We start from the raw sequence: 17,083 nt of genomic DNA, 5'->3' as shown, positions 1-17,083 counted from the left end.
TTCATCTGAAGCGGAAAAGAATCAATGCACATCATTCTGCTATCAGAATGGTTTCCGTATTTCTCAGCACAGCAAAATAGTACAGTATAAAATATCGTTGAGAGAGACTGAGAGAGAAAACAAAGTGTTACAAATGTTTTTTTTTTGCAAAACAAAAAGCTTGGAACCAGGAACCGCACGTTTTTCTGTCGAAATTGAGACTCGGACACGAAAGAAACCTGATATAAGGTGACATTCTTCTCACTGGATCTCAATCTCACTGGACCTACCAGTCACTTCCCTGAAGGAAATAGCTGATCTGACACAACAATACATTGTGGAATAAGGCAGTGTTTCAAAACAACTACAAACCTTCTGTGACTGAAATCTAGTTTCTGTCTGTTAGATGAATGTGTGTGTGCACGAGCGTATTTGTTCAGATCTTTCTCTGGATTGTACTGCTGCAACAAAACCACACTCGACCAAACCAATACATCAACTGTTATCCATTAGGCGCTATTCAGTGAACATGTATAGTCCCATTGCTCTGTGTCAGATAAAAAAAATACTGACGAACAAGATCCATGCAGAAGAAAAATGCAACGTCTGGCCCATAACAAGAGTGAGGGCCTCTGGTCCCCGGTGTGGCATCCAAGGTGTTTAAAATGACATCGTTTTTTAATTGACCTTTATTATGTTTTTATGATTAGTTGCCGGAGTATTAGCGAACCTGGGGGACAGCAAATTCTCATTTAATGATGATTACGTTTTAATGATAGCTTAATGGTCTCTCCCCATATTCTCACCTGCAGGAGCCACACACAATACACAGCTCATTACATGATGCCCTCAAAGTCACATTCTCACATATTTTTAACCAACAGAGGGGACGCAAACATGCAAGTTTATTACACAGAAATGTAACTTTTTACAAATCGGTTTCTCAGTATGGTGTGGATGCTAGCTGCTGAGAGAAAACGGCAAAGATCTCTGGTAAGTTTGCCTGAGGATGAAATGAATCCTACATAAAGATTTAAGCAAGCTGCACGGTTGTCTAAAAGTGCTGAATCGTGCTAATGAATGGGCGCAGAGGCGTTATAGCTCAGTATCTTGTGTTAACAAGCCAGCGCGTGACGCGTTTGTGTTTACAACCTAAAAAATTCCCTTATAAGCCCTGCGGGGGAAAATGAAACCCTTTATGTACCGGCTAGCTGGCATGGATCGGCACGGAGTGGAACGATTAAGCAACGAGAACGATGGAAAAGCGCTCATTGTACTGGAAAAGGGTTGTTTATTCCCGCCTTTTTCAGTTTAAATTCAATCAGTTATTTAGCTGCCTCCTGATTGGTTGTTTGTCCTGCATCAAGGTCCCGATTCAACAGTCCTGCTGAGCTACCTGCACATTGACACACCACACAGGTAAGCTTCAGACTGTTTTTAATCATATATTTTATGGTAAGATGATTTATGGGAATCTAATTTAATAATAATTTAGGATAATAATTTGTTAAAATGTTAAGCATATACATATCAGGTGAAATGTTGTCAATCGTTATTTACTTCAGAAACTCCTATAAACCATTTTTCTAAAATATTTTCATGCACATTATCTTAATGTTTCCTAAGCAGAATGTGGTACAACTATTCTTTATAGCATCACTGAGGTTCTACATAGCACTTTTCAGGGTAAGGTTCTTTATGGAACCTTATAAAAAGGGTTCTATATAGCACCAAAAAGGGTTCTGCTATTGTTACAAGCCGAAGAACCCTTTTTTTGGTACTATGTAGAACCATTTTTCTTATGGGTTTGTTTGAGCAGATGGCAGTGGTCCGCTATATAAAAACATGACATGGAAGACATGGAAATTCTGAAAGATGACATTTGCGCCAATAGCAGATTAGTCACATTAATTGAATAATTGTTACCTCAGACCTCGGCAAATGTCTTTTCATCTCCCATTAACACACCTAAAGTGAGCGTTAAAAACTTTTCTTGGGAATTAGGAGATTTTTTTCCAAATTTGGAATTTCCATCACTTATTTCTGATGCGATACATACACTCTTAAAATGAAGGTGCTTCACAATGCCATAGAAGAAGATTTTTGGTCTAAATGGTTCCATAAAGAACCTTTAACATCCAAAGAATTCTTCAGATCATAAAAAGGTAAGAAAGAGATGGATCTTTAAAGAACCTTTGACTGAATGGTTCTTTGTGGAACTGAAAATGGTTCTTCTACGGCATTGCTGTGAAGAGCCTTTTAATCACCTTTATTTTTAAGAGTGTAGCTATACTGACTTATACACACCTGAATCACAATAAAAATTAACAGCACAATCCAAGCGATTCATTATGCTTCTCTATCTCTTAATTTTCTTGCTTCTATTAGTCAATAATGATGTTAAATTTTTGTTTCATTTGTTGCATACAGTGATCATAACAAAAATATCAAAAAATTATCAATATCCATTATCACTATCAATATAAAAGCAAATATCAGAAATATTGAAGTTGAATAAAAATGTTAATTTTATAAAATAAATAATTTTGTAAATTAGTTTTATAGGAAATTTGCTGTATAAGAAAAATATTATTAACCAAGTGCTCTCATGTTCTAACCCCTATGCACTCTACCTTCTACCAATGTTAGGAGGTGAAAAACATCTACACTACAGAGGCAAAATAACCACTTGCAGTTGTTTGAACTAAAGAAGTGTTTAACACACACCTGCAGGCTTCAAAGCAGAAGACTCCAGCCATCCCCTCTCACACCTTACTTTTTATCTTGTAGTTGTAAAAACATACTCTAAGCACTCTTTTCCACACACACACTTCTGCTCAGACCGAGCACACCGCCTTCTTCATTACTGGCCATTCGTGAGGTGGAGGCATGTGTAAATAGTGCTAGCAGCTAGAGCCATAATCGCCGCGCTCAGCATGCTAAGAGAGGGATGGATCCAGGGCCAGAGGGCTCACAGAGAGTCACAACTGTAAATTCTTGTCTGGTAAAATTATTCCCTCTTTGCAGAGGCTAAACTGTGGCCATGTCTCTCAGGATATATGGCATGGGCAGGGCCTGCGGGGGACGTTCATGAGTGGGAGGAAGGGGGCTCGACAGCAGCAGCGCTGGACTAAGGTAAATAACATTAGGAATAGGTTGTTCTGTAAAATCTACTGTAGTATAGACACAATGTGGGACTTGTCATGGATTTAAAGTGCAAAAACAACTCATAATTTAGATGAAAACCGCTGAAAATGTATGTATCAAGTAGCTTATGGAAACAGGTTCCTATTCGTGTTTTATCAAAACAAACATTTTCCTGCACACCCCAGAACATCAAATATTGGAAGCAACGGTAACAGAGGATCCGCTTCAGTTAATAGTCTACATGTGAATTTAGGGTCCTATTCAAAGCAATAACGGCAAATGCCCAGCCGGCTGACAGGGGCACACTTCTGGCGTGGTGTTAAACAGCACGGGTCCGATAAACAGAACAGACCGGGCAGGACAAACAGAGCAGCCCTCCCTCTCTCTGCAGATGAGATAAGTCAGAGTCCCAGCCAGCCCAGGCAGGGGGCAGCCCTGACCTTCTGAAAGAGATGGCAGAAAGCTTACGGCCTGCAGCTCGTTTGCCCACCCACTCGTCATCAAAAGCACATCTAAACCTCCGAAATGTCATTCACGTATTTCCATATGTCGTGAGTGACAGTCCTAGTTTTCAGTAGAATGAGTGAATTTTGTCATGATGGAAATGAATTCCAATGCGCAGAAAGGCGTTTATTAAATTGCAGTTTTGAGCCTCAGGGGTTGATTTTATTTCAAAGTAACAGATCTCAGCTTCTCTCTTTTGTTGCACAAAGGTCACATTTTGCAAACTATTTATTTTTCAAATGTCTTTTATGTACAGATTTTGTTGTTTTATGCATCTACCAGACCCAGACGTTTAATCTTAAAATACAAAATTGAAATAAGAAATACGTCACATTTAAAAATATATATGATGACCTGAAACAAAAGTGAAATAATCATAAATAAATCATTAAATATTCATTTTTTGATCATATAGATCACTTCCCAAAATGTTAACACTGGTCCAGAAGCACTACCTGTTTCATTTTTGTATTATAATTTTTTTTCATCTTATATATACATATACAGTATATATATAATCTTACAAATATTCGTTTAACATTTTGTGTCAGTTATAAATGTTCTGTTGGTTGTATTTTGTTCACACGTTTGTGTAGTGTTTAAAAATTAAAACAGGAAGTTCTTTTCAACCTTGAACTAGATTTGTTTACGTCTTCCAAAGTAGTCTATATTTCACAGTATTTTTATTGTATGTTCTATCCAGTCATGCTGAAATTGTCTGTAATTGTCAAATGATAAAAATACACTCTAAAAAATGGTTTAGGTATAAACAACCTGTTAAGCCCCTGTATGGTTCTTCAGCGGTTCTATATAGCACCTCAGTCATCCCAAAGAACCGCTGAAGAACCACTGAAGCACCAAAATATGGTTCTATATGGCTCTAAAAGTGGTTCCCCTATTATGAGCCAATAACCTCTTTTAGTGCTATATATTTATATAAAAGAAACTTATAATGAGATCTTCCTCTATGACATTGTTAGCGAGTATATTTTCTATAGAGCCAAACATGTCCTTAACAAAACAAACAGCCATAAGCTGCAGATTGTTTTACAGCAGAGAGATCGTGATGAGAGAAATGACATTTTCCCAGCTGAACCACTTAAGAGTTCAGCCTGAAATATATAATAAAACACTTCTCACAAACGCATTACATCCGCAATGAACGTGCGCTTCAACATGAGACTGACATATTAATCAAGGCCAATGAACAGAAGTGCCGCTATAGAGAAAACGTTCGGGAGCGTAATTTCTTCAACTTAAGGCCCTTGTTCACTTTGGCGGGCGGTGCTATCACGCTCAGACAAAGAGCTAGAGAAGCGGCAGCAACATTTCCATAATGTTATTGACCAAGTGCCACATTTCTGTCTGGAGTGCAATGCACCCTCTGTTTTATTTGCATGTCTATTAGCTGGAATACCAATCAAATGATAGCAGTGGCAGAAAAGGCCATTTTCAGCCTGAATGCCTTCCAAATGCTCATTGGTTTTAAGAGCAGAAAGTAAAAAGAATGCACGGGTTCGACTCTGAGATGCGGGAAGGTGCTGGCATGGGCGTCTCTGCTGTAAAGCATTTCTTTAATGAAGAGCCCGGAGCCCAAACAATCACGCCTCTCATCAGGCAAACAAAAACGCTGCTTGAAGGATAATCACCGTATAGAAAGCTTCCTCAAATGTAATCAGAAGTTGTTACTCATTCTTTTGTGATGCTCTCTGTCTCTTTTTGCGGCAATGGTTCATATTTTCATGTGTGTGAGTAGACTGATTGATGCAAGCGATCAAATGCTGTGTGAGTCAGAAGTTACACTAATGTGAAGGGAAAGTTAAATGCCAAGTAATCTAATTACTAAGATGATATATCTTATAAATACAATAACCAGGGGCCGGATTCACAAAACTGTTCTTAAGACATTTATTAATATTTTCTTAAGAACATCTTCATTTTTTTCATAAAAATAAAATGACACATGCATTGTAAATCAATCTTGAGAAATAAATGTAAGAAGTCTCTTGAGTTTTTTTCGAAATTCGAATTTAAGAAAAAAATATGACAGTGAAGCAGAATTTTCTTCTTAAGAATCTTTTGTGAATCCAGCCCAAGAACTCTAGTCTAATCCTAATAAGGGATTGAACCCGCTCACAGTGAAAAGTAGTTTTGTTTACCTACAGGGCTAGTTTGCTATTGACAAGCCTTAAAGATGCTGTGTGTAATTTTCTGCAGCATCTACTGACAGAAATGCAATATGATATACTGTACATAACATATAAAAAACCTTACATAAATAAGATTTATGTTTTTATCATTTTAGAATTTCTATCTACATACACCGCGGGTGCCCGGATTGAAAACTACTGAGGCCAAACTATAAAGACTTTTATTCTCATTAACATTACTAAAAGTAACCATTTATTCTTGTTGTTGTAAATACAATGTTTTGCATGGTACCTAAGAACACCCCTTATCAAGACTAAAAGAGAGAGAGAGAGAGACAGAGTAAAAAAATCGCAACACCTGCATTTTGTTGCATTTCCTTTGCCCTTGCCTGCGTTCATGTGTAATACAGAACAGTGTTCATTGTTTGCGTCTATTGATTTTTTGATGTGACACTTGCATGAATAGACGCAGAAGGAAAGAAAGAGGGCAGAAGTGAGAGAGACCTAGCGGAGCGGTCAGACCAAAGGGATAGAAGGGACACGTTGCGACGCTTCTGAGTGACATTGCACAGAGGACGTCTCACTTCCTGACAGCAGTGGTAGGCATTTGTTCATTAAAGGCTTCTACATGGGCCCCCATAGCTGCGGCGTATTTAAATAAATATGCAAATGACTACATTTCTATTCAAAGGCTTCTGTTCCCATCAACAAGGATTCTAAATCACCCAGGGGACACAATTCTTTCCATGTGAATAAAACCACCTGTCAGCAATTTCAAATGAACATGTAAAAATCGTTTGAAGTTACCCGCGTGTTTTTCCGCTATCTTTCTGTTAGATATGTGCCTGGCTTTAAGGGTTAGCAAAATTATGCAATCCAGCAAGGAAAAAAACACCAGAGCAGAGGACTAATAAAGAAAGTGTTGCTTTTATGCGCCGGGATTGCCTTTATGTCCTCTAGCACCCCATTGACTCATTTCCCAACCAGGAAGACAGGGAGAATTTATCCAAAATAAACAAAATAAATAAGAAAGAGTCATGGCTCAATAAAACCGCACAACACGTGTTCTCCAGAGGCTACAATTCAGGTACACAAACTATTTGTTCTGATTGAATCAATGCTGTTATCCTCCTCTTTTGGTGTTAGAGGCAGAAGAAATATTTCCATGTGAGCCTTCAGGGCATCGCATTATTTGTTTTGTGTCACTCATAAGCAAACGAGTTCCTGGAATGAATCTGACATCCAACACTGTACAAATTACAATGCAGGGAAGAAACAGACATGGAATGAGATAAACGCTATTTAAGCCAAACCAACAAGCAAAACTATCCATTAACATGTCTGGCTTTGTTCATCTTGGCAGTTCTGATTGTTCTCTCTGTAAAAATGTATCTACAGTAATTTCATTTAGCAGGTGATTAAGCAACATGTTTTCAAAAGCCTCTGCTTTGATTGAACTTTATCTGTACCAGCAGGTAATGTACCAGAATAACAAAGACATGACTGCAAACAACACCGCTAATGCTGTACAGCTGATAATTAGGCCAAAAACAAAAGAAAAGTCTCTTGCACAAAACTTGAGGGAAAACAAAACCTTACAAAACTTTCATCACTCTTTTCATCAGCCAGGTCTGATCAATATGTGTTTACCAGCAGCGGGTTTGAATGGCCATTATTCATAATTCATTTGCATTGGGTGAAAGACCAAGAAAACAATATTTCACAACCAATACTTCATAATGTTTTGTAAACTTCTCTGATGAAATATTTGTGTTTGACTACATCTATCAAAGATTCAGACACCAGCTGTTGATCATGTCAAAGCAAGAGTATTCTGTTTATTCTGTTTAGCACACCTGCAGGATGTGCTAAAAAAATATGTAAGGAACAATGTACATTTTTTGGACTAGTCAGCTAACCTAAACAAATAATATTTGAGCATCGTGATCAGCCAGACACTACAACTTTGGCTAATGGTGTGAGTTTGGGATGGTACTACAAAAAAACAAGTAGTATTTACTTAATATTTTTGTGTAAATTTATTTAGTTTATTTTCAAGTAAATTCTACTTACATTTTTTGTCAAATTTTTGCACACATTTACTTACAAAACTGTGTGCAAAAACTTGACCATAAAGTAAAATTTTATAAAAAGCGGTCCACAAATTATGCAAATTAACACAAAAAATTAAGAAAATTAGAGTTATTATAGTTTTGATTTTAGTTTTATTTTGTATATTATATTTTATTTTGTATATAATATTTACTATAAATAATATGTATAATATTATACTAATATTATATCATTTATAATATGTATTATAAATTAGCTTTTATTTTTAGATGTTTAGTTTTTATACTAATTTTAATTAAATGTTTAGCAACTTTGTTATATGCTTTAGTCATTTTATTATTTTATTTTTTATGTTGACAAATATGATTAATTAATTTTAGTTTTGTTTATTATTATTATAGTGCTTTAAACTTGTTTCAGTTTATTTTTTCCCAATAATTTTTAGGCCAATATTTTATTTGATTTCAATAAACAAAAACTTTTTTTTTTTAAACAAATTTTTATTTTTAGTAAACTAAAATAACCTTGAAGTAAATCCTACTAGTTGTTTGCCCAACCAATGTCAGATAAGAGGAGTATTCGGGAAACAACTGTTCTTGCAATTACTTTTTGAAACAAAATGACATGGACTGAAAAGGACAGAAATAACAGACTTAACTTTATGTATATATCAGAGTCACAAAATTAACCCATCCAGGGTGATCAGTCAGAACCGACCAATCAGAATCGAGTATTCCAGAGAAACATGAAATAAAGACAACATAATAATGAAAATCCTCTGACATCTGCTGTTTACTGTATTGGTTCATCAGATCACACTGCATACATTCTCTCGTTGCCAAACAAAACAAACGCAAGGACAATATTCCAGCTGAATAATTTATACTCATCTGAACCACCACCCAGCATCTTCACTGAGCTCCTGCCGAGAAGTCTGACAAAGGGCTGTACCAAAGAGGTAACAGCCACGCAACATCTGCTAAGACATCTGTTTGCAGGCTCCGTCGTGGCCTGACTCCACGGCCTGCTGTAAGCCCATGCTATCACTTCAGTAATGACACATCCCAGTGATCCTGTGCTGCAGAGAGCCAGGGTCAGCATCGGTTGCGCTAAGGTCTTCTGTCACGGGCGGCACACTAAAATACAGTAGTTTGCTTTTCAGCACCACGGACAGCAGCCCAGATGCACATGGTTTGCTGACTTTCAGAACCACGGACAGAGCATGCTGCAGATTTTTCACTTGCATGATGGAGCACTGTCATTATAACATTTTTTAAGAATAGTTTACACAAAATGACAAACCTATTATCAGGTACTGACTCCAATTTCATTACTTTATCATTTTTTCTTTATTCGCAACAACATGAACATTTTTCTTATTTAGGTGAACTATCCTTTTAAATACAGTTTTTCAGAACAGAACATTTTTCTGTAAACTGTAGGTTTAGACGATCAAGGTACACAATCTAAATTTGAGATGTAAAGACTGTACAGCCTTAGTTTAGGCAATTCCTTTCAGCATTTGAAAGTATAATTTGAATGTGTATGTTGTTATTAGCAAAAAAGCTGTTCAAGGGCATTTAGTGATAAACACCCAGAAGTAGAAAATCATAATTCTTGCTCTCACTGTTGAGATGTGTGAGTACCGGATAACAAAAGTCAAGGATTTTTTTTAAAGAAAGAGCAATTTACACTTCACTTTGAAAATCTTTTATTGACTTTTTGAGTGTGACTCTATAACCAATCTGGCAATGAGTTTACAACCTTACTGTCAAGCAAAGTAATGTAAAAAAAAGATCTCTTTCTTTCTGCATTTCTAATCGAACTGCCCTATGTCTGGGAGGGCCACATCTCCATTGGACTCCTCAGACTCACCGATTACTTTTTGAATGCCAGACTAAATCATATTTTAGTAAAACTATACAGTACATTAGAGAGCTGATAATATACAAAGGCAAATAAAAAGTCAAAGTTTGATGACAGTGAAAAGGTTAATAGGGTGTAAGGGAGGTTTCAGAAACGTACTGGTTCTGGGGGCTTCTTGAGACGATGGATTCCCACCTGGGTTCAGCGTCACGCCAAAGGTTTTATTTCCAAAGGAACTATCACAGGGATCTACATACAGAAGAGAACCACCAAACCCCAGCTCCTCCAGGAGAGAGAGCTGTGGAGACATGAGATATGATCTTAAAACAAAGCATCACAATCTTAACACACCCCAATGTAGATATGTTAAACAGACTTGAAATACATGCGACACATCCATTTATTTTTCAATTTAACATTTCACTTGAATTTTCATGCCCATAATGTAATATGTAAATATAAAGTGCAAACTCCACACTATGAAGGTGCAGTAAGTGTTTACCCCTATGTTGTCTACACTGTAAGTAACATTGAATCCAAATCGTTTGTGAGAGTCAGAGAGTCAAAGTATCTTGATGTCAATGTTCTTCTGGCTCATATGTGGGAGGACAAAAGCACAATAACAATACTAATTAATGAGTCTCTCAAGTCATGTCAGTGTGTGTGTTTCAGCGTGAGACAGCTGAGAACACTCGGCAGCTTTGTGCTTGCAAGCTTCCAACAGCTCTGCCAAATCAGCTAAACCACAATATATTTCACACCAACACTATTTGTTAGGAATAGAACAAATGGAATTTCTCACTTATATTGTCCAAAACACAATTTTTTTTAATTTAGTATATTTTATTGCTTGAACTTTTTTTAAGCATAGTTAAAATATTTTTTTCTGTATTTATAGTGTTTTTTATACTGAATCTGATTCATGTTTCTTTCAGTTAACTTTAAATATTTGTTTATACCTTGATTAGGTCATTTTAATGTTTCTGCAGTGTGCTTAGTCCTATAAAATCCTATAAATGTAACAAATCTGACTATCGTACAGATATAGTACCATAGGATGTCATAGAAACATGGATAAGCTCAACTCAACACACAGCACTTGACATTTACTTTATGTCTCCAATACACACAAAACACTTTGGTTAGCCAACAGTTATCCAGTAACACACATCAAGAGTTATAATTTAAAGGGAGAAATTAAAGAGATTTTGTGATCTGTAATTCGTCTTTCATATTGGCCGGTTTATCACAAAACCTTAATAAGACAAAGAGGGCGTAAAATCTACAACGTACATGAACACTACAGCAAATTACATATTAAAGTGCCTATTAAATGGTACATGATTTTGAGGCTTGACACCAAAGTTAAGACAGTTTCAGTCCCCTCTAAAAGCCAAGGATTGAACATAAGAACATTTTCAAAAACAGCTAATCTGCAAATACCTGAGGTATTGTTATGGTATGCTGTTTGTTATGATATTCGCATGCCGCAAAGCATAAAATCACGAGTCATTATTCTTGTTTAACTGTGAAGGGAGACGTAAACAAGTACCCCATAAACCTTTCAAAATCATATAAAATTGTCTGTTTTGAAACGGAGCAAAATGTTGCTTGTCGAATTTGCTTTATCTGCATGTGCTGGGAGGACTGCGTCGGTGAAGGAGGGTGCGTTGCGACAGAGATGCTATATCAAGGTCTCAGATCAAACGTGCCATCATTTCGCAGGCTTAATTGTCTGAAGAGGAGCAGTCAAAAAGCTTGATCCTCACAGACTGAGCATAATCACTCACTTTAAAGAAAATCAATAACTCTTCCCAAACAAATGATAGCCGAAAGTGCCTGGCACAGGCCTGGAATACAAATCAAGAGTCTAATACTCTCAAAGGTCAGTATTACCTTTACCGTACAATGATAACAGCTGGAACTATCCTGGTTTTCAAACGTGATTCATGTGCTAATAAATGCGAGCCTCGCTATAGGACATAAGGTTTCTGGGCGCATTCAATAATAATAATAATAATAATAATATGTTTATTTTTTATAGCGCCTTTCAAGAACCCAAGGTCACTTTACAAAGTAATACAAGCAATTGGCAGACATAATACACCAAACAATCAGAGGGAACAATCATACAAACAAGTGTTGACAACAAGAAACTACAGTTAATTAACAATAAAAGGTCTCGCAATCATATGGTGAAAGTTGATGAAAGGGGAAGCATAGAGTTAGAAGAGTTATTTAGAGAACAGAGTAAATAGATGAGTTTTAAGTTGAGACTTAAAGGTCTGGAGAGAGGAGGCGGCACGAACATTATGGGGCAGCTTATTCCATATCTTAGGGCCTATAATACAGAAGGCTCTGCCACCCACCGTAGAGAGTTTATACTTGGGCACAACAAGCAAGTTATCATTGCTAGATCTGCGAGTCCGTGCAGGAACATATGGTGACACTAACTCAACTAGATATTGAGGTGCTAGGCCATTATGGGCCTTATAAACTAAAACTAAGAGTTTGAACTGAATACGTTTGGGCACAGGAAGCCAGTGAAGTTGGTGAAGGATGGGAGTGATATGCGCAGATTTCTTCAAGATCGAAAGTATGCATGCCATTTAATACGGCTATTATATCTGTCCTTGAGGATGGAAAATACATTGAATACCTTACAGCAAGAATGATGTCTTATGAAATATAAAAACACTTCTATTACCATACCACCCATTAATCATATACATGTTTATTGGGATTAAAAAGCATCAATACATGTTTCATATGTCACTATTGTGAGCTATTAACAGCAGTTGATGTCATCTCTATCATACAGTAATAATGAGCCAGGTGTGAACACTACTAAAGGGTGAGGACCTTATTGAGAGCGTGGAGGACATTAAGCCCACAAAGCCAACAGGTAGTAACATCATTCTTCACCTTACTCTTCTGTATTGTCAACTAAAGATATCCCAATGACTGACAGAAAGGATCTAAAATCAGATAAATGCCAAGTCATTGTTGGATATGAGTTCACATTATAAGTAATGGCAAAGATATGACTTGAGCTGTATCATATTCGTTTATGTGTAATCATGTAACATCACGTATAACAAATTCTCAAACAGCTGCACAGCTATTAAATAATAAAAATAACCTGATTAAATGACTGCTGTGATTAAAGCAACTTTAATGATCATGGTTATTTGTTGGTCTAATGAGATTTTAATTCCATCATTAATGAGTGACTGAACCTTATTAATGGATTCAATCTATTCTTTTACACTGAACTAGAATGTCAAACAATTGTTACTTCTATTTCTGTCTGTCTATTTCACAAAAGTGTGAAAAAATATTTATATAAAAAAATATAATTCAGGTGCATTTACAGTATATTTTGTATGTTTCTGTATATCCTGGAAATTGACCTTGCCGTTGTTAATGGTAGCTACAGGAGAAGGTTTTTGTTAGAATACGTAAACACAATACGTTAGTCAATTGATCCATAAGCAACATATAATGAGCTCAACATATACTGAGCTCCAGAAATATGAAAAATGTGCACTAATGAACACTAGAAAATTAAAATATACCTTATAGATTAAAGGTGCTTGTCCCAGTTTCATCAGCGCAATTTTATTGCTCACGTTTTGAGCACGTCTCAAATCTTCTGGGCTTCCATACTGAACATCCACAACCTCTGCCTTGAAAAGAAAGAGAAAAACATCTGAAAACATGTACATTTTCAAAATGGCGAACGGAAAGGTTCTCCCCCATTGTTCTGTCTGTGCGTGAAGAATAACAAGCCTCTGATTTGTAACTGTGACTTGTAACACACCCCATAAAACCTGTTGTCACATTATTCACATACAGCACAGCAGAAAAACAAAGTGAACATCTCAGGCTGTGTGTAACAGGGAACGAGTACATATATTAGCTGTCATGCCATAAATCACATGCCGATGTAGCACAGATGTCAAAGTCCTGAAGGAATTCAAGGCAGATTCACAGCATCTGGGGGCTAAGACACTGATTCATCATTGGCTTCATACACCAAAATCTGAGTTTAAGGAAAGCGGTACGTCCAGCTGATGAGGCGGGGTCAACTAACATGCTATTTAAAGCCCAGAGAGATCCCAAATGGAAATGCATTACCTGAGCTCAATTCATTTTTCATTAGGCCAGAGGGGGGAATGAAACATGATTCCGGGCAGGGAAGTGCATGTCGCTAGAATAAAAAAAACCAGGAGACCACTGAAAGATGAGATTCATCACTAATGCCTGCATTTGCATTATAAAGGTGTTCCGTCAATGCCCGAAGAAGGGACAGGAAATTGGGAATGGATGGGAGTTGAACTGAGAGGCTGTCATTAAGGTAATGAAATTAACAAGGGCATGCATTGTGGAGACTTCAGACATCGGCCCTTCAGACAAATAGCATCTCCTTTCACGAGTCATCTCACTGCGGTCAGAGAGAGAAAAATAACAATTGTTTTCGCATCTAAAGTAGGCTACATGACTGAAGAGCGGAAAGACATTTCCACGCAGTAATTAAACATTATTTTGAGGAGAATGCTAAATGTGTCCCGATCATCCAACACTATTAGAGGCCAGAGAGTGCGGAGAAACATCTTGTATGAATTCAAATGATCCACTTCAATCCTCATTTCTTTTTAATATTTACATACTAAGAAGCAGGAAATGATCAGGAAGAACCTGATTTATGTTCTCGTGTGTGTGTGTCTAATTTAACTTTCAGTACTGTAAACATACATGTATGATTCTGATTGTAGTTAGGCTAACACACCAGCTGTATCTTTCTCAGGGAGTTGCTCGAGCATTTCATCACCTCATCACTGCGTTTAGTTATATAACTAAAATCGATTTTAAATGAATACAAATGACCACTCCCAACAGTACAGCTCAAGCATCAAAGGAAACTCACAACCACAGCAATAGGCAAACCATAGAGAGAAGGCATTTTCTCTGTGTACATTAAATTCCCAACGCTGTCTTCAATACTGTATAACAATGACTGCATGGATCTTTAAAATCTAAACAATAGGCAGTTTTAGTTCATGCACAAATCTTCTCTAAATGACCCCTGAGACAATGGGGCAGTACTGCAAAATAGAATATAAATGTAACTTTGAATCCAAGAAACTATATAAGCTGAACTTATGTAAATATTTTATTGTCTCCGTAACATTAAAATGTATAAAGGTGAATCCAAATGTAATGCAATGCATGTTAGTACAGTATGTGACTCATGCATCAACAGCCACGTTTACATGCAACCAAATAATCCACTTGTCATCGGATTGATGGCTCAATCGGACCAAAAAGCCTTCATGTACAGTAAACACCTTAATCAATCGGATTGAAGTCGATACGATCTAAATTTCGATCGGATTGAAAGAGTGTCATGGTTCTGCCCCACCTTGTCTTGCTTTTCTTGACCTAGTGGCAGAACCATGATAGAACCTCTTGTTTTATGTGGAGAGTCAGTTTTGGCATTCCATATACTCCTCTCTCCAGTGTGGGGTCTCTGTTACCGCCCTTTCGTCTCGTTATTGCTTGTTAATTAGTTCATGTCCCGCACCTGTCCCCTTCTTGATTTAGTCCCCTTTATATAGTCCTCTTGCTTCACTGTACTGTTGTGTGTGTGTCATATGTGGTGAGTTCCTGTCTTGTCAGTGTAGTTTAGTTATTTTGTATTTAATTCAAGTGTTGTCTTAGTCTGGTTAGGTGTGGTTAGTCCTTGTCCTTGGTGTCATGTTTTATAGCCTTGTGTTTTGTTATGTTACCCCCCCCCATTTACATTTACATAAAGCAAATAAAGAATGTTGTGTTATTCGAAAACGTTGTTTTCTTTGCAAGTGTGAAAATACTAACTATATTGACTGTCTTATACATCCATCCAGAGACAAAGTTTAAAATGAGATGTTTGATGCTGGGCGCAGTGTTGCCAGGTCCGTGGCCAGCGTTGCCAGGCATTTAAAGTACTTTTTAAACGGTTGTCACTTTTTTTTCTCGCAGGTTAAAAGTGGAATAACGTTGTTTATTAGATGTTAATTTGAGGTCATATGATATCGTTTTTGAGTCGTTTTGACTTTTGAATGGCCATTGGACTGAATTTGTTACGCAACCCTAGCTGTGCGCTTGTGCAGAAGTTCTGTTCGGAATATATTTCATGTAGCCTACATGTAGTAAACACATTTTTTAACCGTATTGCAACGTTTAAGGGACATGTAAACAGCACTTTCATAATCTGCAATCAGATTTAATTCATTCGGATTGACGAAAATGGGTGCATGTAAACATAGCCTATGACTATTTCAATGGCTTTGCAATAAAGTATGTAAAACATTAATATTGTACTAACACATTTTTTTGATAGGCCAAGGTTAAAATGCATTTAATAGCAACAGGGTGTCCCCGTTTCAGCTTTCTGTGGCCTGAACATCTTTTTGTGGCCTGAACATGAACGACATCACCTGACCTATCATTCCTCTTAGTATAATACAAGGCAGTGAAAGCTCTGTGCCTGCACCTGATCATCACTAATACGGTGTGAAGAGAGGGAGCCGGGGAACAGAGAGGATTTAACTCATCAAAACTAATTACCCTCGGGAGCCCCTCAAACGTATTACTGACCGGAGGCAAAGCCTGCACAGAAATGAGCACAAACTATCAAATTACATGCGGCTTCGAGGGTTTGTTTGCTTCTTATTTACTCTTTAAATGATTTGGCCATTTGGGTTGGTGACAAATGCTAAGGAGAAAATGACATTTCAAAATGTAGAAATGCTGCCATTCAGAAATGTCTGAAAGCAACATGGGATTTGTTTGTTTACTGAACATTGACTTGTTGGTACTAGTAAAAATCGCTTTATTGTGTACTTTTTGATGTGGTTAACTTAACAGAAATATACAGACACGGAAAAAAATTAAGAGACCAAATTATTTTCAGTTTTTCTGAAGATACTAGATTGGTGTTTAGGTGAAATGATCAGTTTTGCTTTATGCTGTAAACTACTAACAATATTTCTCCCAAATTTCAAATAAAAATATTGTTTCTATTTACATTAATTTACAGAAAATAAAAACTGGAGAAACAGATCAAAATAACAGAAAAGATGCTTTATGTCACTGCTGAGGTTTGATTTTGTTGAAAATCAACAGACACTGGACTAGAATGGCCACATCTACATTACATCTACATCTAGAAATACTGATTCAATGAAAATTTGGAATGGTATTTTTTTTTCTGCAGCTGTACAGTATATAATACAAAAAAACATTCAAATGGTGGTATATGGATAAGTGACGTAAATCATGTAAATCTATGTGCTCAGTGTGAAAGGTGTTGAATTTTT

General features: G+C 36.8%; 1 protein-coding gene across 7 annotated transcripts in view; it reads right to left on the bottom strand.

The window, feature by feature from the left end:
* Positions 1-17,083, bottom strand: part of LOC130571242 (inactive N-acetylated-alpha-linked acidic dipeptidase-like protein 2) — a 218,607-nt gene that overhangs the window by 93,491 nt on the left and 108,033 nt on the right. For all 7 annotated transcript variants that reach the window (XM_057362095.1, XM_057362090.1, XM_057362091.1 and 4 more), the window contains 2 exons: positions 13,298-13,408; positions 9,879-10,017 (listed from right to left, as the gene is read on the bottom strand). In XM_057362095.1, coding sequence (XP_057218078.1) covers positions 9,879-10,017; positions 13,298-13,408 — 250 coding nt within the window. The remainder of the gene's footprint in view (positions 1-9,878; positions 10,018-13,297; positions 13,409-17,083) is intronic.

Source organism: Triplophysa rosa, linkage group LG20 (genome assembly GCF_024868665.1).
Source record: "Triplophysa rosa linkage group LG20, Trosa_1v2, whole genome shotgun sequence".
In the NCBI taxonomy this organism is placed as follows: Eukaryota; Metazoa; Chordata; class Actinopteri; order Cypriniformes; family Nemacheilidae; genus Triplophysa; species Triplophysa rosa.
Note: the sequence above shows the minus strand (reverse complement) of the source record. Positions and strands in the feature narration are given on the sequence as shown.